Raw genomic sequence first — 25,865 nt, forward strand, 5'->3', positions numbered from 1 at the left:
ATGTCAATGGTTAAGTCAGAACGTCAAGGCAGAGTAAGAGAAAGGCTAATCACCCTTCAGCGTGCTGAGTGGCACAGGAAGAGGGGCAAGGAAAAGGCCTGCAAGTGCAGTGTCTTTATTGCAGATCCATTTGGATTTACAAAGAAGCTGCTGGGGCAGAAACACCGTGGTCACCTGTCATACCTTGAGGAAGAGATCCACTGCCACGTTAGCAACACCTACAGTGACAGCATGAGGGAGCAAGACCTTGGCCACTGCGCAGCCCTTATATCCCCACCTGAACCCAGCACCCTACTCAACATCAGTGAACCCACACTGAAAGAGATCAAGGAGATCATCAAGTCGGCCAGAACATCTTCAGCCCCAGGCCTGAGTGGAGTGCTGTACAAGGTGTTCAAAAGGTGCCCCAGGCTTCTGAAATGCCTTTGGACGATCTACGGGGTGATCTGGAGGAGGGGAAAGGTTCCACAGCAGAGGAGATAAGCAGAAGGCACGTGGATTCCTAAGAAAGAGAACACAAGCAACATCAAGCAATTTAGGATGATCTCGCTCCTCAGTGTGGAATGTAAGATCTTCAAGATTGTTGCCAATCACCTCACAAGATTTATCCTGAAGAGCTCCTACATAAACACCTCAGTGCAGAGGGGAGGAGTCCCTGGTGTTCCATGATGCATAGAGCACACAGGTGTGGTAACCCAACTGATCAGAAAGGTGCGAGAAAGCAGGGGAGACCTAGCAGTGCTGTGGCTGGACCTTGCTAATGCCTATGGATCGATCCCACACAAGCTGGTAGAATTGGCCGTGATCAGACACAACATCTCAGAGAAGATCGAAAACCTCATCCTCAACTATTACAACTTTAGCCTGAGGGTTTCCTCTGGGACCTCAACATCAGCATGGCATTGGCTAGAAAAGGGTATCATCACTGGCTGTACAATTTCTGTGTCCCTGTTGTGGCCATAAATATGCTTGTGAAGTCTGCGAAAGTGGAGTGCAGAGTTCCCCGGTCCAAATCTGGCACCCGACAACCCCCGATCAACGTGTTCATGAATGACCCAATGGTAACAGCTACATCATTGCCCGGAAGCAGGTGGCTCCTTCAAGGATTTGAACAGCTCATTATATGGGCAAGAATGAGCTTCAAGCCCACAAAATCCAGGTCTCTGGTCCTCAGGAAAGGAAGAGAAACTGACCAGTTCAGCTTCCCTTTGAGAGGCACCCAAATTCCATCTGTGACTGAAAAGCCACTCAAAAGACTGGGTAAGAGTTTCACTAGCAATCCGAAGGACACATTGGTGCACCTGGTAACCAATGATGACCTCAACACTTGTTTCTCCACAGTGGACAAGTCAGGGCTTCCTGGAAAATTCAAGGCCTGGATATATCTACATGGAATCCTGCGCTGACTCCTCTGGCCACTGCTAATCTACAAAACCACTATCACCATCATGGAGGGCTTCGAAAGGAAGATCAGCCAGTTTCTGCTCAGGTGGCTGGGCCTGCCGTGGAGCGTAAACAGCACTGCCATTTATGGGCATAACACCAAGCTACAGCTTCCCCTCAGCAGTCTGACAGAGGAGTTCAAGGTCACCCGAGCCAGAGAAGCCCTGCTGTACCGAGATTCCACTGACTCCAAGGTCCTCCCTCTGTGGCTTTCAAGGTCAGGACAGGAAGGAAGTGGCACACACAGGAGGTAGTTGAGCCGGCTGAGGCAAGGTTGTGGCACAGCATCCTGATGGGCATTGTGGCATTTGGTTGGGCCGGGCTTGGCAGCAACTCAAGACCTTGCTATGGTAAAGCCCAAGGAAAGGAGAGGTGAACGCTGATCCAGGAGGAGGTACGCACGAAGGTGGAGAAAGCTCACTGCAGCAGAATGATGGGTATGTGCAAGCAGGGGACCTGGACCCAGTGGGAGCATACAACCGGATGAAAGATCACCTGGGCAGAACTCTGGAAGGTGGAATCACATCGAATCAAGTTCATTGTATAATGTCCTCCCAAGCCCCTACAACCTGTTCAGCTGGGGTCTAGTGGACTCACCTGCTTGCCAACTCTGCCAGAAAAGGGGATCCTTGGAGCACATCCTCAGCTGCTGTCCAAAGGCCTTGGGGGAGGGGTGGTATTGTTGGTGCCATGGTCAAGTTTTGTGGGCAGTAGCAGACACCATCTGCACTGGGATCAGCTACAGCAAGCAGCAACACCCAACAAAATGCACCATTGCCTTTGTTCGAGCAGGGGAGAAGCCCAAGCCAAAGGGCCAGGGTGGGCTGCTTGCAACAGCAAGGGACTGGCAGTTCCTAGTCGATCTAGGGAGACAACTGAGGTTCCAGGACACCATCGCAACTACCACACTCAGGCTAGACCTGATCCTGATGTCCATGGCAACAAAGCAAGTGGTTTTGCTAGCGCTAACTGTCCCCTGGGGAGATCGGATAGACGAGGCGCAAGAAAGGAAGAGAGCCAGGTATCGGATCTGGTAGCTGAGTATCAGAGGAATGTCAAGTGAAGTCAAACTTATTTATATAGCCCTAAATCACTGTTAAGTCTCAGAGGGCTTTACAGTCATTTTACATATTCCAACAGATGGGAGAGAGTAAATGAAAGTGTACGGCATCCCCAAGCCTGATTAGGAAAAACTCTATAGAAAACCTCATCAGGAAAAAAAATGGAGGACATCTCAGGAAATGGATCAGAGGAGGGATCCCTCTTCCAGTGAAGCTAAAGCCTCCACAATGGGTGGAGGGCCCACTGTGAGCCGGTCGAAGTGGGCTGCAGTGGTTTTGCAGGCCAGTCTCAACACCAGGTCTTGGAACTCTTTGGGGTTTGTGGGCTGCAAAGAAGAAGAGCCATTAGGAACAACTTGAAAGCTTGAGAAAAGGCTTCCCATTGGCTCTGGGTGAAGAGGGGTGATGTGTGATGTAATGTGCTACCTGGACACAAGTCAGGGTTTGATCACCCCTGGCTGGGTTGCTCAGGCGAGGGTGTCTGATGTTAAGACCCGAAACACCTGAGGTCCCCATGTTCATTACTGACGATGTGTCCTGGTTGCACCACGTAGTGTATCAAAGAAACTCAGTGCAAATGTTAGCTGCTGTAGTTAGAAACATAAGTAACCTAACCAACAGATGAGTACAGCACTCATTCATTATACATGCCACAGCCAGCATTATGCTGTGGAGACATCACTGTTCGATGAGTATTGCGGAGTTTAACAATAATGTTATTGACGTCTAACTATTAATTCAGGGTCCTGGGGGGAGACCTCCGAATTTATTCAGCACCACAGCCAAAATGAACATTTGTTCACAGGGAGGTGGAATGAGGCCAAGAGCAGATGGGAGTAAGTAATTCAGGATAAGATAATTGTACTTTTTTATGTCTTTATTATTAAGCGCTATTACACCTTTAACCTAGCGTTAACCATAATTATCCTTAATTTGTTACAGAACTGTGCTTAAAGAGATGAGCTTGGAGATCAAGGGTCTCGGTCCTACAGGTCTTAAGGAAGTGGGAAAATTTGAAGAAGAAGAAATACAAATACAAGATAGGAGTTATAAGCACAGAAGTTGTTGTGGAGGGGTACTTAGTTCCAGAGCTATGGGGGGGGGGGTGTGATGCATGAATATATATAATATCAATCAAAATAGTGAACTGATTAGTGCTTAAAGATACATTCAGCAATAAGTAGTCTAAGTAATTCTCAGTGAGTCTTAATAGCCACAGTATTTTTTTTCTTAATTTTGCAATATCTGATGTTTTGCAGAAGCTTAAGTACCCACAAGCTGGGTCAGGAGTTGAGTGAGGCAATGTAACTTCAGCCTCCTGGCCCTTGTTTTATGCAATGGATGAGGCCTTAGGTCAAAAAGCATCTATTTCTTCTTCTTAAATTTATTTCTGATTTTCCCCCTTTTCTCCCAATTTAGTGGCCAATCGCTCCCTATTCTAATTCAAACACCCACCCTCGTATGGTACGCGTTCGCCAACTGCATCTGTCTGGCCGGCAGTCTCGAAGGAGAGAATCCAGGCCGAACCACTGCTTTTTCTGACACACACAGAGACGCATTCATGTGACAAACACAAGCTGACTCCGCCCCCCTCCCGAAGACAGCGATGCTGCCTAGCTATGTTCTCCCCTGTCACCACCCTGCAGTCTCCAATCCCTTTCTGATCACGCCTCTTACATAAGATATAGTCCACCTGTCCGCGGTGGCGTAGCGGTCTAAGCATCGGCTTGGTGTCGATGCAGTTGCCCTCTGGGGACTGGGGTTCGCGCCCCGGTCTCGTCAGATCCGACTATGGCCGGACTCGATGAAGCAGCAATCATTGGCAACGCTGTCTTCGGGAGGGGGGCGGAGTCGGTTTGTGTTCGTCATGTGAATGCGTCTCTGTGTGTGTCGGAAAAACAATGGTTCGGCTTGGATTCGCCTTGTCACGAAAGTGGGGAGGCGCTTTCCTTCGAGACTGCCAGCCGGAGAGATGCAGTTGGCGAACGCATGCAATACGAGGGTGGGTGTTTGAATTAAAATAGGGATCAATTGGCCACTAAATTGGGAGAAAAAAGGGAAAAATCAGAAATAAATTTATAAAAAAAAAAGATATAGTCCACCTGTGTGCACTTTTCTCCACTCTTATACGTCACCCTGTGTTCCTCCCTCATCTTGAAATTCACCACAGCCATTTCCACCCTTTTCGCAAAATCCACCACCATCTGTCCTTCCAACGTTCCTCACCTCTGTTCCCTTCACCAGCACGCCCATTGAAGTTCACTCCAATCACCACTCTCTCCTCCTTGGGTACACTCTCCACCACTTCATCCAACTCACTCCAGAATTCTTCTTTCTCTTCCATTTCACTCTCTCCCCCACTTGCAGGGGATATGCGCTGATAACATTCATCAAGACACCTTCAATTTCCAGCTTCATACTCATCACTCTGTCTGACACTCTCTCTCACCTCCAACATAGTCTTGACATTCTCCTCCTTCAGAATTACCCCTACCCCATTTATCCTCCCATTCGCACCATGGTAGAAGAGTTTGAACTTTCATCCGATGCTCCTGGCCTTACTCCACTTCCAAATGGTCTCTTGCACACACAGTATACCTACTTTTCTTCTTTCCATCATATCAGCCAGCTCTCTCTCTTTACCAGTCACAGTGACAGCATTCAAAGTCCCGACTTTCACGTCCACACTCTTATCATTCCTCCTTTCGCGCTGCCTCTGCCCAAAAGTAGCTCAGTTTCCACTGGCACCCTGCTGGCCAACAGTGCTGGTAGTGGTTTGGTAACCCGGGCCTCGACTGATCTGGTATGGAAATCTGATTTATGACCTGCATATTTGATTTGGCAAAGGTTTTACGCCGGATACCCTTCCTGATGCAACCCCTTCCCCATTTATTTGGGCTTGGGGCTGGCACTAAGAATGCACTGGCTTGTGCATCCTCAGTGGCTAGGTTCTGATAGGGCTATACAACTGAAGGGTTTTTCTGTGCACCACATGGACTGTTCTATGATGATTACTGGCAAGGTAAAGGGAGGTGGTGTATGCTTATTTATTAACAATTCATGGTGCATTGAGTGGAAATAGTCTCTCAGTCCTGTTTGCCAGCGTTGGAACAACTAACAATAATGTCTTTCCTTCTCTTGGGAGAAAGAATAGACAATTCTTTCTCCCAAGGGAATTCCCCTGCGTGTTAACTGCTGTTGACATACCGCCGCAAGCTACTGCCACAGAGGCACTGGACGAACTATATGGAGCCGTTAGATGGCAGGAGAACTTGAACCCTGAGGCCATTTCAATTCTGGTGGGGACTTTAACTACTGTAACCTGAAATCTGTGCTACCAAAATTTTACCGTGTCACCTGCCCAACCAGAGGCAATAAGACTCTCGACCACTGTTACTCCATGGTCAAGGCAGCTTACAGGTCTATCCCACGACCTCACTTTTGGAAATCCAACCATCTGTCAGTACTCTTGCCTCCTGCCTACAAGCAGAAAGTTAAGTGCGTGCAGCCCACTGTGAGGACAGTACAGTGCTGGAATACAGAACACGAATCCAAACTTATGCTTTGAATCAACAGACTGGTCAATCTTTAAGAATTCAGCCTTGAATTTGAATGAGTTTGCTGAATCAGTCACTGGCTATGTTAGATTCTGTGTGGATAACCTTATCCCAGTACAGACTATTCACTCCTACCCCAACCAGAATCCCTGAATTAACAGCGATGTTCACTTGAGGTTGAGGGAGCGTACCACTGCTTTTAAATCAGGAGACAAGGAATGCCACAAATAAAACCAGGTATGACTTAAGGAGAGCCATCAAGCTGCTAAAAGTCAATATAGAGACAAACTGGAAAATGTACCTCAGGTCTGCTGTCTCAGTCCCTTATTGTAGAGTCTGTTTACATATGACTGTGTTGCCAAATATGACAACAACACCATTATTAAATTCACAGATGACAGTTATTGGACTAATAGGCAACAGTGATGAGAGGGCTTATAGGGGGAAGTGGAAGATTTAACTATATTCGACCTCTCTCTTTGTGTCAGTAAGACAAAGTAACTCATTGTTGACTTTAGAAAGATAAGAGGAAATCACATTCCTATTTCCATCAATGAGTCATCAGTTGAAATTGTGGACAAATTTAGGTTTCTTGATTTACACATTACAGACACCCTCACATGGTCTCTCAACACCAATATCATCCTCAAGAAGGCCCATCAGAGACTGTATTTGCTGAGGCGTCTGAAGAGTTTTTGTATGAGTACCAAAATTCTTTTGAACTTTATCGCAATACCACCGAGAGTGTCTTGACAGACTGTCTAACAGTGTGGTTTGGCAACCTGACTCAGGACTGCAGACTGCTGCAAAGGACTGTAAAAGACAGCAGCAAAAATCATTGGCATGGAACTACCACAACTCCATAATATTTACACCACTCGCTGCAAAAGGAAAGCCCGAAACATCATTAAGAACTCCAGCCCCCCTGCCCATGTTCTGTTCTCACTCCTTCCATCTAAAAAACGTTACTGGAGCATCAAATCACACACCACCTGTGTCAGTAATAGTTTCTTTCCTTCTTTCCACAGGCAGTCAGGTTGCTGAATTGCTGACACGCCCATTGTGTACTGTATATTGTGTATATAATGTATGAATTCATTGTGTACAAAGTCTATGTGGTCTATAGTGTTGTCTTTTTTTTGGAGGGGGCGGGGGGGGGGGGTTGTGTCCCTTGTGTTAAGGCAGAGAGAGCCAGAGCACAATAATTTCATTGTATTCCATACACATGATAATAAAGTTGAATTTGAACTTGATCTAAATATTACATCATAATAATAATAATCTGGGCTGCACGGTGGTGCAGTGGTTAGCGCAGTCGCCTTACAGAAAGAAGGTGCTGGGTTTGAGCCCCGGGGTAGTCCAACCTTGGAGGTCATCCCAGATTGTCCTCTGTGTGGAGTTTGCATGTTCTCCCCGTGTCTGTGTGGGTTTCCCCCGGGTGCTCCAGTTTCCTCCCACAGTCCAAAGACAAGGTGAATCGACCATACTGAATTGTCCCTGTGTGTGTGTGTGTGTGTGTGTGTGTGTGTGTGTGTGTGTGTGTGTGTGTGTGTGTGTGTGTGTGTGTGTGTGTGTTGGCCCTGTGATGGCCTGGCGGCCTGTCCTGGGTGTCTCCCCACCTGCTGCCCAATGACTGCTGGGATAGGCTCCAGCATCTCCACCACCCTGAGAGCAGGATAAACGGTTTGGAGAATGGATGGATGGATGGAATGATGATCTGTAAATAATTTGCATAATCTTAATCTCTTTAGGAATGACATCATACATCTTGTAAATGAATCAAACCACATTTATTCACGAGTTACATAAATGTCAATAGAATACATTTTTAACGGTATCAGTTTTTGTTCCAAAATATCTTGAATATTTCTATTTCAGTAGTGTAAAATGTTCACAGTAGCAGCAACAGGTATCCGAGGTGTTTACGTTACCAGGGTAACACACGGAGGAAGTGACGTGCACTGATGACGTTGCAGGGTGTTCTGGATGAAGGGATTTTGTCGAGGAAAATTCCCTTAGCCGAAATTCCCTGAACAAGGAGTAGGGAGTACTGTTTATGTACACCGTGGAACGGAACGCTGTTGAAGAGTTTGGAACAGTCGAATTTGCTGATGTTCAGTTTGCATGCAGTAGGTGGCGGTAATGCGCCACGTAACGTTCAATCCTCCTTAAAACTCTTCCAAGCGGAGACGTCGTAATGGTTTGTTTCTGCTTCGCCAGACAGCCAAGCAATTCACAAGCTTTGCCAAACTGGGCATCACCTATCCAGTTGGACAGCACTACCCTGTTGTTTGGCAATATATTAATTAATTCATTCATTCATCCATTCATCTTCAGCTGCTTCTCGGGTTACGGTGGCAGCAAGCTAAGTAGGGCACTCTAGACATCCCTCTTCCCAGCAACACCCTCCAGCTCGTCCTGGGGGATCCCAAAGCATTCCCAGACCAGATTGGACATGTAGTCCCTCCAGCGAGTTCTGGGTCTACCCCAGAGTCTCCTTCCCGTTGGCCGTGCCAGGTAAATCTCCAAAGGAAGGCGCCCAGGAGGCATCCTAATCAGATGCCCGAACCACCTCAACTTGCTCCTTTCGACGCGAAGGAACAGCTGCTCTACTCCGAGCTCCCTCTGGATATCCGAGCCCTCAACCTATCTCTGAGACTGAGCCCAGACACCCTACGGAGGAAGCTAATTCAGCCGCTTGTTGTCTGCGATCTCACCCATTCGGTCACTACCAAAAGCTCATCGCCGCAGGTGAGGGTTGGAACGAAGATTGACTGGTAAATTGAGAGCTTTGCCTTCCGGCTCAGCTCCCTTTTCAGCACAACAGTCTGGTACAACGTCCACTTTACTGCTGATGCTGCACCAATCCGCCTGTCAATCTCCCGTTCCCTCCTACCCTCACTCGTGAACAAGACCCTGAGATACTTGAACTCCTTCACTTGAGGCAACAACTCATCCCCGACCCGGACTTGGAGGTGCTGACTCTCATCCTGGCCAGTTCACACTCAGCTGCAAACCACCCGAGTGCATGCTGGAGGTCGCATTCTGATGAAGCCGACAAAACCACATCATCTTCAAAGAACAGAGATGCAATTCTGAGGTTCCCAAAATGGGCACACTCCTCACCTTTGAGATCCTGGCCAATGAATATCACAAACAGAATTGGAGACAAGAGACAACCTTAGTGGAGTCTAACACCCACTAAAAGCGTGTTTGACTTTGTGCCGAGAATGCAGACACAGCTCTCACTTTGGTTATACAAGGACTGGATGGCTTGTGGCAACTGCCGCGGTACCCCATACTCCCGCTGTACCCCCCACAAAGTGCCCCGGAGTACACAGTCGTAAGCCTTCTCCAAGTCCACAAAACACATGTAGATTGGCTTGTCAAACTCCCATGCCCCCTCAGCACTTCTGCAAGGGTAAAGAGTTGGTTCATTGTTCCAGGGCCAGGACGGAATCTGCATTGTTCCTCCTGGATCCGAGGTTCAACAATCGGTCGGAGCCTCTTTTCCAGCACCCTAGAGTAGACTTTCCAAGGGAGGCTGAGCAATGTGATGCCCCGATAATTGGAGCACACCCTCCGGTCCCCCTTTTTAAATATGAGAACCACCACCCTAGTCTGCCACTCCACAGGTACTGTCCCCGACCTCCACGCAACACTGAAGACGCATATCAGCCAAGACAGCCCAACAATGTCCAGAGCCTTCAGCACCTCAGGGTGAATCTCATCCACACCCGGTGCCTTGCCACCATGGAGCTTCTTAACTACCTTAGAGACCTCTGCCAGGTATATGGGTGGGGCTTCCCCTGAGTCTTCAGACTCTACCTCCTCCACTGAGGACATGTTAGCCGGGTTCAGGAGCTCCTCAAAATGTTCTTTTCACCACTCAACAACATCCCCAGTCCGGGTCAACAGTTCCCATCCCCGGTTGAACACAGCCTGAGTTGAGCCCTGCTTCTCTTTCCTGAGTTGCCGGATGGTTTGCCAGAACTTCCTTGAGGCCAATCGAAATTCCTCCTCCATAGCATCGCCAAACTCCTCCCATACCTGAGTTTTTGCTTCTGCGACCACCGAAGCCACAGCCCTTCTGGCCTCCCGGTACCTGTCTGCTGCTTCAGGAGACCCCTGGGCCAACCAAGCCCGAAAGGCCTCCTTCAACCTGACAGCTTCCCTCACCGCCGGTGTCCACCAGCGGGTTCTTAGGTTGCCACCTCGACAGGCACTGAGATACTATGTCCAGTCTGAATGCTTCTACTTTTCCTGGGAAGCCCAGATATGTCACCTTTGACCTAGTTCATTTACAATCTGAATTTCTGCTATTTGAATTTGAGAGATTTGTATTTGAACTTTTGCATTTTCAAAATCTGATTTTTATGAATCTGTAATTACAAATTGGGATATTTTAACAGCTAAATTCACCTGTGAAGAACTTCAAAAATATAAAAGCCATTATCTGTATAAGATACATTGACATACACTTCCCTCTGTTGTATGCCAAGCCTGTTGATAGCACAGGTTAAAGAATTATCCAATATCTAAAAATTCAAATGAGTGAAATACAACACCCATAAATTCAGATATACTAAATTAACATTCGAATTCTATTGACAGCTGTCTTGCTCCATACTTTAAGCTTAGTTAAAGTTTGGCTTGATTAAAGACTTACTTGGAGATTTCATTAAGAAATCTGGGATTCTTTTAATAAGACCAAAAAGGAACTTTTCTGGGAAGTGCGAATGAATGGGTATGAATTCCAGGTGGTGGTGGGTGAAGGGGCAGTAGAAGAACCCATGCACAGGAAAACATGACTGCGATTACTCTCTGAGTCAAGTCAATTTTATTTATATAGCCTGTTATCACAAACTAAAAATTTGCCTCAGTGGGCTTTACAGCAATACAACATCCTGTCCTTAGACCCTCACATCGGATAAGGAACAACTCTCTAAAAAAAAAAAAATCCTTCAACAGGGAGAAAAAATAGGAAGAAACCTCAGGGAGAGCAACAGAGGGGAGATCTCTCTCCCAAGATGGACAATGTGCAATGGATGTTGCGTGTACAGAATAAAGCACAATTTACAGAATACAACATTGAAAGAGGATAACAGGATTGTAATGGAATTATAAGGTATATGAAGAATATGAGGAGGATGCCAAGCAGTGTCCAGATGCCACCGGAACAGCCCAGGACCTGAGCCACACGACCACCATCACCATGTAAATCTAGCAGGAGGACAGACTACAGATGCACACAGGGGAGACTCACATCACACCATTCACATACACGGGAGAAGAGACAAGAAAAAACACCAGTCACATCTCAGAGAGAGAAGGATATAATATTGAAAAAGGATAACAAAATTATATGGATTTGTAATATATACAAAAAAGACAGTCTGTTATACAGCTCACTCTGCTATTAAAGCATCAGGTAAATGGGTGCTTAAATTTTGAGGACCATTTCAAGCAGACATAGGGAGTCTCATCTGAAGAACTTTTATGAACTAAAGATCTAGAGAACAGTAAAACAAGAGTTGATATTTGGCTCAACCTGAAATTCTGTAAGGACAGCAAGTCACAGATGGCACATAATTTGTTTTTGCAATAGTATTACTGGCAGTGAACTTCTCTGCTCTAACTCAGTTGCTGCCTTGTTTTTGCTTTGAGAAGTGCTGCATCCAAAGCTTATCCTGATCTCATTAATGAAATTTTGATGGTCGAAACAATGACCAGTTAGGCTATGAGCTGGGGCTATTGTGGATTTCAGGACATGCTGAAGTGGAGGGACATCGATTCTATTGCAAAGTTGTCACTAAAAAGGGGAAAGGAGATCTCAAAGTGTCTCTTGGCAGAACAGAATACTGACACATAATCAGGGAAGCTATTGAAAAGACATGGCTGGAAGAATGAAAAAAAGAGTGAGGATTTATTTTTCAATCCAACAATCAGTAAAAAAAAGATAAAGATCTTCTATATCAAGATAAAGGAGAGACAGTTATACAATAAGAATGAGGCTGGGGCACTGCAGGTGTATGTGTTTACAGGTGGCAAGAAAACAGCCAGATCCTGTGTGAGTCTGGCTGCCCTGAGATGGTCAAATGCCCCTGCAAGCTGAAAGACATTTTGTAAAGAAAGGGAGACTTTATTCAAGGACACGTCAGATTCAGTAGTTTTGTCTTTTTATTTGACATCAATGATTGGTCTGAATGAGAACCATCAAGTAAATGAAAGGAGGATTCTGCAGTTTTTTTGTCACTCAGATACACTATATGTGGCCCAAAGTATGAAGACGCCCCTTCTAATGAGTGGATTTGGCTATTTCAGCCACATGGACTATTGCTGGCAGATGCAGAAAATCAAGCAAACAGCCATGCAATCTCCATAGACAAACATTGGCAGCAGAATGATTCATATTTAAGAGCTCAGTGACTTTCAACATAGCACTGTCATAAGGATGCCACATTTTCAACAAGTCAGTTTGTCAATTTTCTGCCCCAGTCAGCTGTCAAGTCTGTCATTGTGAAGTGAAAATGTCAAGGAGCAACAGCAGTTCAGCCATGAAGCGATAGGCCAAACAAGCTTATAGAACGGGACTGCCAAGTGCTGACGCGCGTAGCGCATAAAACTCATCTGTCCTCAGATGCAACACTGACTACCAAACTGTCTCTGCAAGCAACGTCAGCACAAGAACTGTTTGTCGGGAGCTTCATGAAATGGGTTTCCATCGCTGAGCAGCCACATACAAGCCCAAGGTCACCATGTGCAATGCCAAGTGTTAGCTGAAGTGGGCTGGAGTGGTGTAAAGCATACCGTCATTGGACTCTGGAGCAGTGGAAATGCATTCTCTGGAGTGATGAAACACACTTCACTATCTGATCATCTGATGGGCCTATCTGGGTTTGGTGGATGCCAAGAGGATGCTGTCTGCCTGAAGGCATAGTGCCAACTTTAAAGTTTGGTGGGGGAGGATTAATGGGCTGGGTTGTTTTTCATGGTTTGGGCTCAGCCCCTCAGTTCTAAGTGAAGGGAAATCTTAATGCTACAGCATTCAATGACATTCTAGAGAATTGGGTGCTTTCAAATTTGTGGCAACAGTTTGGGGAAGGCCCTCTCCTGTTTCAGCATGACAATGCCCCTGTGCACAAAGCAAGATCCCCAAAGACATGGTTTGCCGAATTTAGTGTTGGAAGAACTTGACTGGCCTGCAAATATAGAGCCCTGACCTCAACCCAATCCAACACCTTTGGGATGGACTGGAACGCTGACTGCGAGCCAGGCCTTCTCGTCCAACATCAGTGCCTGACCTCACTAATGCTCTTGTGGATGAATGGGAGTGAATCCCCACAGCCATGTTTCAAATCTAATGGAAAGCCTTCCTAGGAGAATGGAGGCTGTTATTGCTGCAAAGGGAGGACCAACTCAGTATTAATGCCTTGGCTTTGGAACTAGATGCTCAACATGCACATATGGGTGTTCTTGTGTCCACATGCTTTTACCATGTAGTGTATGAACAGACTGATGTGATTTGTTTTCACTGACCAGTGAAGGGCAGTGTTACACCTCTATACAATCCGCCGTAAAATGTAGAAGAAGAAGAAGAAGAAGAAGAACCTCAAGGCCTGTGATTGGCTGTTTGCGTGCCTCCCTTTAATCTGAAAGTGATCGCGTCGTAGCTCGATCAGAAAACAGATTAAACTGCGATTTATAGTTTCTAACAACCCCCTACGGGCCCAGTAAACATACTTTCTAACGTTAGGATTTATGTAAGTGGTTGACAATATTGAATTTAATCCCGTGAGACGGAACTCTCTTCCGGTGCTTTCGTTTCTCTGTTCAGTAAGTGCATGTTATGGTTCAGAAGCATTAAATGGGTAGGCGCTATCGCTGTGGACGAGTGAAACAATGAAAGCACATTGGGGGTGGTTGTGTACATGGTGTCATAACGTCGCTATTGCTAGAAGTATCAGCACTGTTTTAAATGATAGCATAGTTGTGCTAATAATGTTAGTATTGTTTTACGTGATATTACGTGCAATCTGCGTTACCGTTACACTACGAGGCTAGGTCATCAGGTGGGTACGGGACGAGGTGTGTTTTTAAATAGGAAACATACATGGCGATGACTTCAAGGTTAGGACAGCTTTCTAACTAGTCGTGTCAATGTTCAGTGTATGGAAAATGTGAGGTTAAGTTGTACAAGTTCCGGACTCACTTGCTTTGCGTATTGAAAGAGAAAATATTCTGTTTCAAATGTTTTGTTTTTTTCTCTCTCCTGTTTTTATGCAGCATGAACATAGCACTGCAAACCCTGCGACTTGGATGTCATTTGGTTCGGGTGAACTGTACACGATCTGTTTGTACGTCACAGGTAAGGCCAGATCTACTTCAGAGATATCTGCTGGTTTGCTGTTATTATAGCACAAATACAGATTTTCATTGCAGACTTTTTATTTTGTTGGTAATGCAGTCAGTCACACCAATAGGCAAGGACTTCTAATTACCACTGACCTTGATGAATGCAAGATGTATTTAGTGAGACTATAAGACGACAAGGACAGAGGTTTGCAACAGATACTCAGTTAGATAGATAGATAGATTATTTTATTTATTTTAGTTGCAGGGATTTATATGAAAATGAAACCACAGCATTATTACTGAAAATGTATAACAAGGAAGCTGGGAATATATACTCAGATTTGTTAATATGCAGTCATACTTGCAAATCGTCACCTTCTTAAAATAATGGCCCAAGTAATATTTTCAAGTTTTTCAAAAAACAGAATAAACTGACATACAAATAACGCTGTAATTGACAGACAGGGTTATTTGTATGTCAATAGTCATATATTGTCATTACCTTTTTGTGTGAAATGATTAAGAAATATCATATATTCTCTATTTGTTTGAGTTTATTCTGTTTTATGAAAAACTTGAAAATATGACTTAGGCCATTATTTTAAGAAGGTGATGAAATGTGCATTCACATCTGCAGACTTGTATCATAACCTCCAAAAAAAAAAGATGACTGGCTGCAGCAATGACACTCTGGGGTAAGCAGTTCGCAAACAGTCTCATGATGGCAGTCTGATTGGGTTTGGGAATATTATGAGACTTGATTGTTTGGATGTGGCTGCTTCTATTCTTCTGTGCAGTTTTTCAGAGGCACATTAACATATTTAAAACCACAATGTGCTGGAAGACTGATAAAATTCACAACTAGTCAAACTGATTTGCAACTGTAGGTACATGGGAGCTCAGTTGTAAATCTGTTAAGCAATAGACAGGTTCCAAATTTAAGACATTTGAATATAAATGTGTGAAATGTTTGCAAATTGTGTACACATTCCCAAATATTAATAACAATTATGAATTTTTAATCTTTGCAGACTATCATACAAATCTACATATGAATCCACATTTACAAATACGACTATAGCAGATCTGACTCCACATTTCCAACATCCGAATACAGATTAATCATTATTAAATACACCTTCACAAATCAGGGTACACATTCACAGCTTGCCATGAACACATTTTTAATAATAGTCCTGATTATTTCCAGATTTAAAGATTCACAGAACCTTAAATAAGATTTTTACTGTTTCCTGGTTTTTATATTGTAGTGCATAATGGCATCAAGGCATAAACACTCCAAAAGAATTGAAGGACTGGATAAGAATGTTTGGTAAGTTCAAGTAAAAATGTTCCTGTATTGTTAAAGCAGTAAGTTGTTATGTGAAGAATAATCAGGTTTCACTAACAGGTTACAGAGTCAGACAAATCTGGTCTTGGAAAAGCTAAGGGCAAAATAAGTGTGGCAAACTGTAAGGGCACTCTTTTGTTATACCTACACGTATGGGATTTTTGTTCGTTATTTTTACACCTGCCACATTATGGGGGGGGGGCAGTATTCAGTGTTTCACACAGGTCTGAAATATACTTGTGGTGGTGGTCTGCGCTGGGTGGGGTCGGGTAGGTGGGTGTGGTTGTGACCTGTTGGCTCTAAAAACAGGCTATTAATGATACTAACAGTGCTTTACTGTGTGAAAAGTTTGTAGTCTAACTTTAGTTAACCTAGTATGTCTCTCTAATTGTGACTGCTCAAAGAGAAAACAGATTATGTTCCTTTTTATGAGAAGCCTTTGGAGGGATAACCACAGCAACTGCTGTACACTTGCATTTTTGGTATTCTTTCTTTCAAAGAATTGGAAGTGATAACCAAAGTCAGAGTTATTACATGGTAAACAGAATAATTTATACAGTAAACAGCAAGTGTGTGCAAAAACTATAAAATCTGTGCACTCTCTCTCTCATTCTTTCTCTCTGGCTCTGTTTTTCTGCAGAGTGTGCAATTGTGTGCATCCCATTGAGCTGAGTAGAGCAAACAGGGAAGTGAGGGGCAGAGCAGGGAGAGATTGTCCTAGTTTTGTCAGACTGATTTGAAAAAATAAAATAAAGATAAAGTGGGACTCCCAGCTATACCTGGGTGGCTGCTAGTGTCCCGGGATGGCCCGTTACTCCTTTAAAAGTATTGTAATCCGATTGATGATGTTTTTGTCACAACTATGTGCTTAATTCATTGGTTTGGTAGGGTGGCCTTTACTTCAGTGGCAGCAGACCCATCCATTGTTAATCTGGGCCAAGGTTATCCAGACATCCCGCCACCTTCTTATGTGAAGGATGCTCTAATAAATGCTGCATCATTGGACAAGATGAATCAGTACACCAGAGGCTTTGTAAGTATGAGGAGAGGACCTAATAATAATAATAATAATAAAACAATCTTATATAGCGCTTTTCTAATAAACGAAGTCGCTTTGAGTATTAGAAATGCCAGACCAACCTCATGTTAATCTGGCATGGTCATGCAGTTGGTAACAGCTGAATTCTAGGTAATAAGTAAATAAGGAAGTTCAACAGGAAGCTGTTGATTGACCAACGTTAAATCCAAGACAACATTACATGTTTTTAGCCTTTACACGCTTACAATTGCAATCCAAAAATCATCTCTTGCCCATGACACGTCACAGGCAGGTAATTGTGTGCTACAAATTTTAAAAATTCTGCACAAAAAGGGATTATTCAGAATTAATATGTACTACTACTGCCACTATAATACATTTCTCCCACTTAGCTACAGTTTGAGTTAGTTTTCTTCTCAGAGCACCAGTTAGAAAATAATGTCATCTGCTGTTAGTTTGGTGAATGGGTGGCTGAGTGTTTAATAGAGATACATTTTAATTATATCACCTGGATTCAAGTTTCATATTGTTTGGCATCTCACCTGCTGAAGTGCCCTTGGTTATGAAACAATCCCGGCCAGCTCCAGGGGCATTGACCCGGAGTACTGAATTCACCGGAGGAGGGCAGGTGAAAAGAAAATGTAAATTTCTCCACAGGAACAATAGATAGATATCACATTAAATTATTATAAACAACTTGGTTATTAGATAATTTCTTTCTGCTAGAAGGCTGCTGTTTATTTATACTATCTCTCATTTTATGTTACTTATCCTTTCAATTGTTAGGGCCATCCATCCTTGGTGAAGGCCCTTTCTCAGGTTTATGGCAAAGTCTATGGCCACCAGATTGATCCTTTGAAGGAAATACTGGTCACAGTAGGGGGTTATGGTTCCCTTTTCAGTACCATGCAAGGGCTGGTGGAAGAAGGAGATGAGGTAAGGAGATGTATTTTACTTTTAAGATACAATCCTGGAGATTTACATGCAAGATAATGTCCTTTTTAATAGTTTTTATTGCTGGCGTATTGAAGACAATAGCTAATCCACAAATAGTCAAATCATGAACACTTTTGTAAAATGATATGGCACATAGCATTTTATGCCTTCTTCATAACAGCCAAATGCATAAGAATAAAGAAAGTAGTGGGCAGTTTTGAAAAGAAAACAAATTGGTTGTGGCTAACAAGCAGATATGACAGACTAACCATGTTTTTGTTTTTTGGCAATGGGGAAGGTGATGACACAGCAACATTAGTGACTCTCTCATTTCAAATAGATATCTTGGATTTGGATTGTTCAAACATTGATGCAATTACTTGTATCACAGTAGGCGTCGCTTAGTTAAAACAGTATGATCTTCAGGATTGTAGCGATAGAGGCATTTAAAAACACAATTTCCCTAAATTTGCTCATGTAAGTGATACACATTATGATTCCATTGTGTTTTTCATCACTCGGTCTTGCATGTTAATTTTTTTTTTTGTATGGAAATCTCTTTTCTCAAGGTTATTATAATTGAACCCTTCTTTGATTGCTATGTACCCATGGTACGAATGGCCGGGGCCAAGCCTGTGTTGATACCATTGCGCCTTGTAAGTTTTACCCAAAACCTTTGCTTTTTTGCATTGCTTTTCATGTCCCATACATGGTCAGTAACCATTATAAAGCCTATGTTCTCCAATTTCCCTTTTTCAATATTATAGAAGTCTGAAAAGAAGAAAAACATTACAAGTGCTGATTGGGCTCTTGACCCAGATGAGCTCGCAAGTAAATTCAACTCCAAGACAAAGGCCATCATCATTAACACCCCGAACAACCCGATTGGAAAGGTATTCTAATGAAGCTCAATTGTCATGAAGCCCAGAAATCAGAACAATGATTTTCTTTGCATAACTATAATAATATCACAACCTTTCCATAAAGATGACTCCACTATCAGATTTTACCATTGCTGTTATCATCCTCCAGATATTCATGAGAGATGAGCTGCAGCTGATCGCTGACCTCTGCATTAAGCATGACACTCTGTGCTTCAGCGATGAGGTTTATGAGTGGCTCATCTATAAAGGCCACCAACACATCAAAATAGGTACCATTTCTGTCTAACGAACAATGAATTTGTCTTTTCCAAGCATTATTTGCACTCTTTGTCTTGGTGTCACTATTCAGTTTTCGTATATATTTTTCTCAATAGCTACCCTGCCTGGGATGTGGGAAAGAACAATCACAATTGGCAGTGCAGGGAAGACATTTAGTGTTACAGGCTGGAAGGTAAAAAGATTTAAATCCTCCAACCCCCCCCCCCCCAACATTTCTGATTTTTTTTTGTGTTCTGCCAGTCATAATAATCTCATAACATTTTTGTGTGTCAGCTTGGTTGGTCTATAGGGCCGGAGCACTTGATAAAACACCTTCAGACTGTCATGCAGAATACCTTGTACACCTGCCCAACGCCATTACAGGCAAGTCTTCGAAGCCCTTTTCTGTTCTCTTTGGAATATAAACGTAAAACCAAACTGGCATCTGTTTTACTTGTATTCTCTCCGTGTTTCCCCCAGACATTTTCTATTATTTAAGGGTGTGGGAGTGTGAGGTGTTGGTATTATTATGTTGACGACCAAGGGGAGTGCCGTTGACATTTTTGCCTGTTGTGCTTCCATTACTTCACCAAGGCTAACGTTAAACCCTGCACCGTATTCCATTACACCGCACTTACAAGTTCAGTTTCACTGTGGTAATAATGTTCCAATAAAAAAGCACTTGGTATGAAAATACAAATAGTCTCATCCCACGATGAGTCACCTTTCAACTCATTTGAACTTATAAGCATCTGGAATTTAAAGTAATCGTTAGGGAAAAAAATACTGAATTTGAAGCAATGCATGTTTTAGTCAATGTATCATAAGCCATCCCACCGCGGTCTGGCATACACCAAAATACCAGACAGTGTTTGACATCTGTGTTCTCAACAGTGCTTCAACTCTCCTGCATGGATTAATGATGAAACAAAGTTGCATTTCATGGGGCGTCCGGGTGGCATAGTGGTCTATTTTCGTTGCCTACCAACATGGGGATCACTGGTTCGAATCCCCGTGTTACCTCCAGCTTGGTCAGGCGTACCTACAGGCACAATTGGCCGTGTCTGTGGATGGGAAGCCGGATGTGGGTATGTGTCCTGGTCGCTGCACTAGCACCTCCTCTGGTCGGTCGGAGCCCCTGTTCAGGGGGGAGGGGGAACTTGGGGGAATAGCGTGATCCTCCCATGCGCCACTTCGCCCTGGTGAAACTCCTCAGTATCGGGTGAAAAGAAGCGGCTGGTGACTCCACATGTATCGGAGGAGGCATATGGTAGTCTGCAGCCCTCCCTAGCTTGGCAGAGGGGGTGGAGCAGTGACCGGGGTGTCTCAGAAGAATGGGGTAATTGGCCAGGTACAATTGGGGAGAAAAAAGGGGGGAAAATCGCATTTCACGGACAAAATAATAAAAGGAGAACTATAGATTTTTCTTGTGAAAACCTGTAATAGGGTTGAGCGAATAGACAAATGCATAAGGAATCGCTTGCTGGTGCATTTTCTGAAAAAATCTTAGGCTGATTTTAAAGTACTTTATTTTAGTTATTTAAATTTCTGCATCTACAAGCATTCAAAGCATCACGCGTGAGGCAAACCAGCACATGTGCCATGAATAGTTGCAGTTAAACATGTAATTTTGGCTTTATTCCGGATATGCAGCCTACGTCTACTAACAAGCCCCCATAAACCAATCAAGGCACAGCCATCTCCACGTACCTGCTAACACAGGGGTGTTAGCAGGTGGCCCATTATGGTAGAGAAAGCTCCTCTGAAGCTTCTAGCGCTCATTGCCTCCATGATGAAACAGTGGACTTATCTTAGCAGCTGTGTCTTGTTCTGCAGGAGGCTGTGGCACAAGGGCTGCTGCGAGACTATGAGCTTATGGGCCAGCCTGAGTGCTACTTCTCCTCACTGGCAGAGGAGCTGAAGGGCAAGAGAGATCGCTTGGCTGCCATCCTGCAGGAGGCTGGTATGTCTCCCGTCATCCCAGAGGGAGGCTACTTCATGATCGTGGATGTCACAGCTCTCAGTGAGTTACTGAGTCATGTTTATGTTAATATTTACACAAATGTAGTTTGTCACTCGGTTCAGGCCTGCTTGAAGAAGGACACTGTGATAGGAATGTTCTGCAAGACCGTTTACAATATGTTATCCAACAAACCACTCAGGTTTTTCACCTCAACCTGCATCAAATTTAGGACAGTCCCATTAAAAGATGCCCTTAAATGAACTAAAAGTGGGTCATTCATTATTTCCCAGAAAGGCATCCTTACATGGCAGTGTCAGCATTCCCAGAGCTCCTTATCTTCTCAAACGAACACAACAATTCAACAACATACACTACCGTTCAAAAGTTTGGGATCACATTGAAATGTCCATATTTTTGAAGGAAAAGCACTGTACTGTTCAATGAAGATAACTTTAAACTAGTCTTAACTTTAAAGAAATACACTCTATACATTGCTAATGTGGTAAATGACTATCCTAGCTGCAAATGTCTGGTTTTTGGTGCAATATCTACATAGGTGTATAGAGGCCCATTTCAAGCAACTATCACTCCAGTGTTCTAATGGTACAATGTGTTTGCTCATTGGCTCAGAAGGCTAATTGATGATTAGAAAACCCTTGTGCAATCATGTTCACACATCTGAAAACAGTTTAGCTTGTTACAGAAGCTACAAAACTGACCTTCCTTTGAGCAGATTGAGTTTCTGGAGCATCACATTTGTGGGGTCAATTAAACGCTCAAAATGGCCAGAAAAAGAGAACTTTCATCTGAAACTCGACAGTCTATTCTTGTTCTTAGAAATGAAGGCTATTCCATGCGAGAAATTGCTAAGAAATTGAAGATTTCCTACACCGGTGTGTACTACTCCCTTCAGAGGACAGCACAAACAGGCTCTAACCAGAGTAGAAAAAGAAGTGGGAGGCCGCGTTGCACAACTGAGCAAGAAGATAAGTACATTAGAGTCTCTAGTTTGAGAAACAGACGCCTCACAGGTCCCCAACTGGCATCTTCATTAAATAGTACCCGCAAAACACCAGTGTCAACATCTACAGTGAAGAGGCGGCTGCGGGATTCTGGGCTTCAGGGCAGAGTGGCAAAGAAAAAGCCATATCTGAGACTGACCAATAAAAGAAAAAGATTAAGATGGGCAAAAGAACACAGACATTGGACAGAGGAAGACTGGAAAAAAGTGTTGTGGACGGATGAATCCAAGTTTGAGGTGTTTGGATCACAAAGAAGAACGTTTGTGAGACGCAGAACAAATGAAAAGATGCTGGAAGAATGCCTGACGCCATCTGTTAAGCATGGTGGAGGTAATGTGATGGTCTGGGGTTGCTTTGGTGCTGGTAAGGTGGGAGATTTGTACAGGGTAAAAGGGATTCTGAATAAGGAAGGCTATCACTCCATTTTGCAACGCCATGCCATACCCAGTGGACAGCGCTTGATTGGAGCCAATTTCATCCTACAACAGGACAATGACTCTAAACACACCTCCAAATTGTGCAAGAACTATTTAGAGCAGAAGCAGGCAGCTGGTATTCTATCGGTAATGGAGTGGCCAGCGCAGTCACCAGATCTGAACCCCATTGAGCTGTTGTGGGAGCAGCTTGACCGTATGGTACGCAAGAAGTGCCCATCCAACCAATCCAACTTGTGGGAGCTGCTTCTGGAAGCGTGGGGTGCAATTTCTCCAGATTACCTCAACAAATTAACAGCTAGAATGCCAAAGGTCTGCAATGCTGTAATTGCTGCAAATGGAGGATTCTTTGACGAAAGCAAAGTTTGATGTAAAAAAATTCTTATTTCCAATACAAATCATTATTTCTAACCTTGTCAATGTCTTGACTCTATTTTCTATTCATTTCACAACATATGGTGGTGAATAAGTGTGACTTTTCATGGAAAACACAAAATTGTTTGGGTGATCCCAAACTTTTGAACGGTAGTGTATATGAATCGCACACAAGTGTTCCTCACTGCCAAGATGAGACGCTCCTCATTCTCCAACTACCTGCTAAACGATGCTCAAGTACCACCCTGCCTAACGAATACTTACAGGCAGTTTGATTCTTTTTATTGAATCAGAAGGTTCAAGTTGGGACATGTTAGTGAATTGAACTTTTTAGCCTTTTGAGTATGTTGAGATGGATAGATCTGGTATGATTCCTCAATCCCTTTTTCATGCAGTACATTCAATAGTCCAATAGAGGGCTCCCCTGTTCGATCGATATTACATTAGTTGACTGGATTACCATTGATGGCTTACTTAAATACTGTGACTTACATACGTATCAATTATGCCAAAGCATTGTAAGGTTTATAATATTATAAGACATTATTTGCACTTTGATGATTCTGTAAACTCATTAAGCCAAATGTTGGCAACACTGTGCTACCAACTTCTTAAGAAACTTCTTTTTATATATACATATATATATATATACATATACACATATACACATATATACACACACACACACATATATATATATACATACATACATACATATATATACATACACACACATATACACACACACATATATATATATGTAGATATATATATATATATACACATACACATACGTACACATATATACATACACACACACACACACACACACACACACACACACACACACATATATATATATATATGTTGTCATTTATTTGTGCTGAATATTTTTTTCCATACTTTGAGAATTGGAAACGGGAACAATCATGTGTGTTTGTAGACAAAATTACCAGCCAACTGTGAATCTGGCAGTTTGAGGTCGGATACAGAAGCCAGTAATCACTATTTTGCCAAAAATGTATAGTTTTATTGGCTGCTTATTCCACTGTTTTATCATGCGTTTGGTTATCCTATTCAGCTCGAGAATTGATGTCAATTTGACAAATGCTGTCGCATTTAGACATGGACAGTTTACTATTGTTTGATACCTTTTGAGATTTGTAGTATCGATGGATGGATGAATGGGTGGGTGGATGCTGTGGCACAGCAACGCTGATTTAGTACATGCCATATGATTCTACTTGAGCTTTGTAGTGTCACCGTATGGAGCAGTATGAGTCAAGTCAGTGCATTCAGCATCTACCATTTGAGACTCAGTTCATGTTAAACTCAAATAATGATTCCTTCAAATGTGATTTTGTTCCATTTGTTTTGCCAATATATTGGAAAGGAGGAAGGGAATTAGTTACTTACAAAAGTCAGAGAACATTCTTCCATCATTGCACCAAGTTATTTACAAACTCTAGTTTGTCCTGTGCACCTGTGTCGCACACTGTGCAGTCAGCATCATTTGGCTTTATGTCCTTAACTCGCCATTTTAATAGGTCATTTATTTAAACCTCCGAGACATGCTAGAGAAAAAAGAAAAAAAAGCAGACAATCTTATTTCCTCCCGTGTTTCAGCGGCTCGTGAATCTTCAGTATGCATTATTCTGTAAGGGCATATTAATAATGTTTAAGTTCACATACTCTCGCTATTGTTGTAGATGAGGACTTGTCTCACATGGCAGACGATGAGGCTTACGACTACAAGTTTGTGAAGTGGATGATCAAAGAAAAGGTAAACGGTTGCAGATAGGATCCATTTCAGGAGCTTCTTTTCCCCTCTAAGCACATGCTTTCTAAACCTCACTTATTGCTCCACCTTGGTTTTTCATTATGCCTTTTTCATTCTTTGTCATATGCGATTGGTGCAGAAACTGGCTGCCATTCCAGTCACAGCATTCTGTGGAGAAGCATCCACGAAACAGTTTGAAAAATACATTCGCCTGTGCTTTATCAAGGTAAACTCAAAGCTACCGCGCTGCTGCACTGTTAGAACAGTGTACAACATCAACTTGTGAAGACAAACACTGTCTTACATGGGACTTTTTCCACTAAGGAACACAGCGCTTATTTACCTGTGTCTTGTTTGTTTTTCCACCCTCTATCTTTCAACAGCAAGAGAGCACTCTTGACGCAGCAGAGACCATCTTGAGAAACTGGAAAAAAGTTTAATGGAATGGAAGTTTAATATACTGAATGCCTATGCAAAATTTAAAGCACTAGCACAGTTTAGTCAGTGTGGATTTGTAAGATTTTCTTACGCCGAGTGTACTCAAAACCTCTTCGTGAGCTTGATCCGATCTGATTTAGTTTGTGATGCCGCTATTCCATATTAATATAGTTGGTGTTTTTTAAATTAATTGCACTGAATAAATTGCATTTTCTTCAATCATTTATGGTACTGGAATTCTCATCCCTTACTTGTGCCTTGTATGGTGAAAGTCACATGTTGATAAACTGAATATATATGTGCCAGTGAACGTTCGATTAACTTAGTTGGTTTTGAATGTCGCAGAGAAAAAGAAAGACTTGGAGGAACCTGAACAGCTGATCAAGTGTTACGTTGACATCAAGATATATGCTGCCTCATACAAAGGATCTAAAAAGTAGAAGAAAGTTACACATTCAGAAATGAAAACACTGCTTTCAGAATGGACCTTCAGTAGAAGGTTTTTATATACCTTTTATGTATAACATACCAGAAATAACTAGCCCTCATCTAAAGGTTTTTATGTCAGAACGTTAGTGTCTCTAATTAGAGTATTAAAGAGGTTTGCTTCCCTCCTATACCTCCTGATTGCATCTCTGCTAATATATCATAGCTATGCAAAGTACTTTCTGAGAACCGTCAAAAAGGAAATTATTAACCACGGCAGGGTCTGACTGGTTCGAACTTGTAATTCCACTGGGCTGCCGATAGCAGTTCTTCCCCACTATAATCATATGCAATATATTTTAAAACAGTAAAAACAATCCAGATATCATTAATCAGGATCACATGTAGGATTGCTATATTTACATTTTAGGCCTACATTAATTCAAAATATGTTCCCGAATATTTAAATTCATGGAGTTGTTATGCACATTTGCATACAACAGAAAGGCAGTGTGCTTGAATTTTGATTGTATCAATAAACAA

At 43.0% G+C, this 25,865-nt stretch overlaps 1 protein-coding gene and 1 pseudogene across 3 annotated transcripts; both read left to right on the forward strand.

Moving 5' to 3' along the window:
• LOC130109832 (uncharacterized) lies at positions 1-3,802 on the forward strand (annotated as a pseudogene).
• A 9,906-nt stretch (positions 3,803-13,708) lies between these two features.
• Positions 13,709-25,864, forward strand: LOC130109627 (kynurenine--oxoglutarate transaminase 3-like). Of its 3 annotated transcripts, none has more exons than XM_056276608.1 (14): positions 13,709-13,897; positions 14,348-14,429; positions 15,688-15,749; positions 16,656-16,800; positions 17,593-17,742; positions 18,312-18,398; positions 18,510-18,635; positions 18,775-18,895; positions 19,001-19,077; positions 19,179-19,268; positions 20,721-20,907; positions 24,388-24,461; positions 24,598-24,684; positions 24,842-25,864. In XM_056276608.1, exons 2-14 carry the CDS (start codon positions 14,349-14,351, stop codon positions 24,896-24,898), a joined length of 1,344 nt encoding a protein of 447 aa, XP_056132583.1. In that variant the 5' UTR covers positions 13,709-13,897; position 14,348; the 3' UTR covers positions 24,899-25,864. The 3 variants fall into 3 exon arrangements, with proteins under 3 accessions (XP_056132583.1, XP_056132585.1, XP_056132584.1); XM_056276610.1 differs by having other exon boundaries at positions 13,758-13,824; XM_056276609.1 differs by lacking the exon at positions 13,709-13,897 and adding an exon at positions 14,183-14,191.
• Position 25,865: the final 1 nt, after the last annotated feature.

This window comes from Lampris incognitus, chromosome 3 (assembly GCF_029633865.1).
Source record: "Lampris incognitus isolate fLamInc1 chromosome 3, fLamInc1.hap2, whole genome shotgun sequence".
Lineage (NCBI taxonomy): Eukaryota > Metazoa > Chordata > Actinopteri > Lampriformes > Lampridae > Lampris > Lampris incognitus.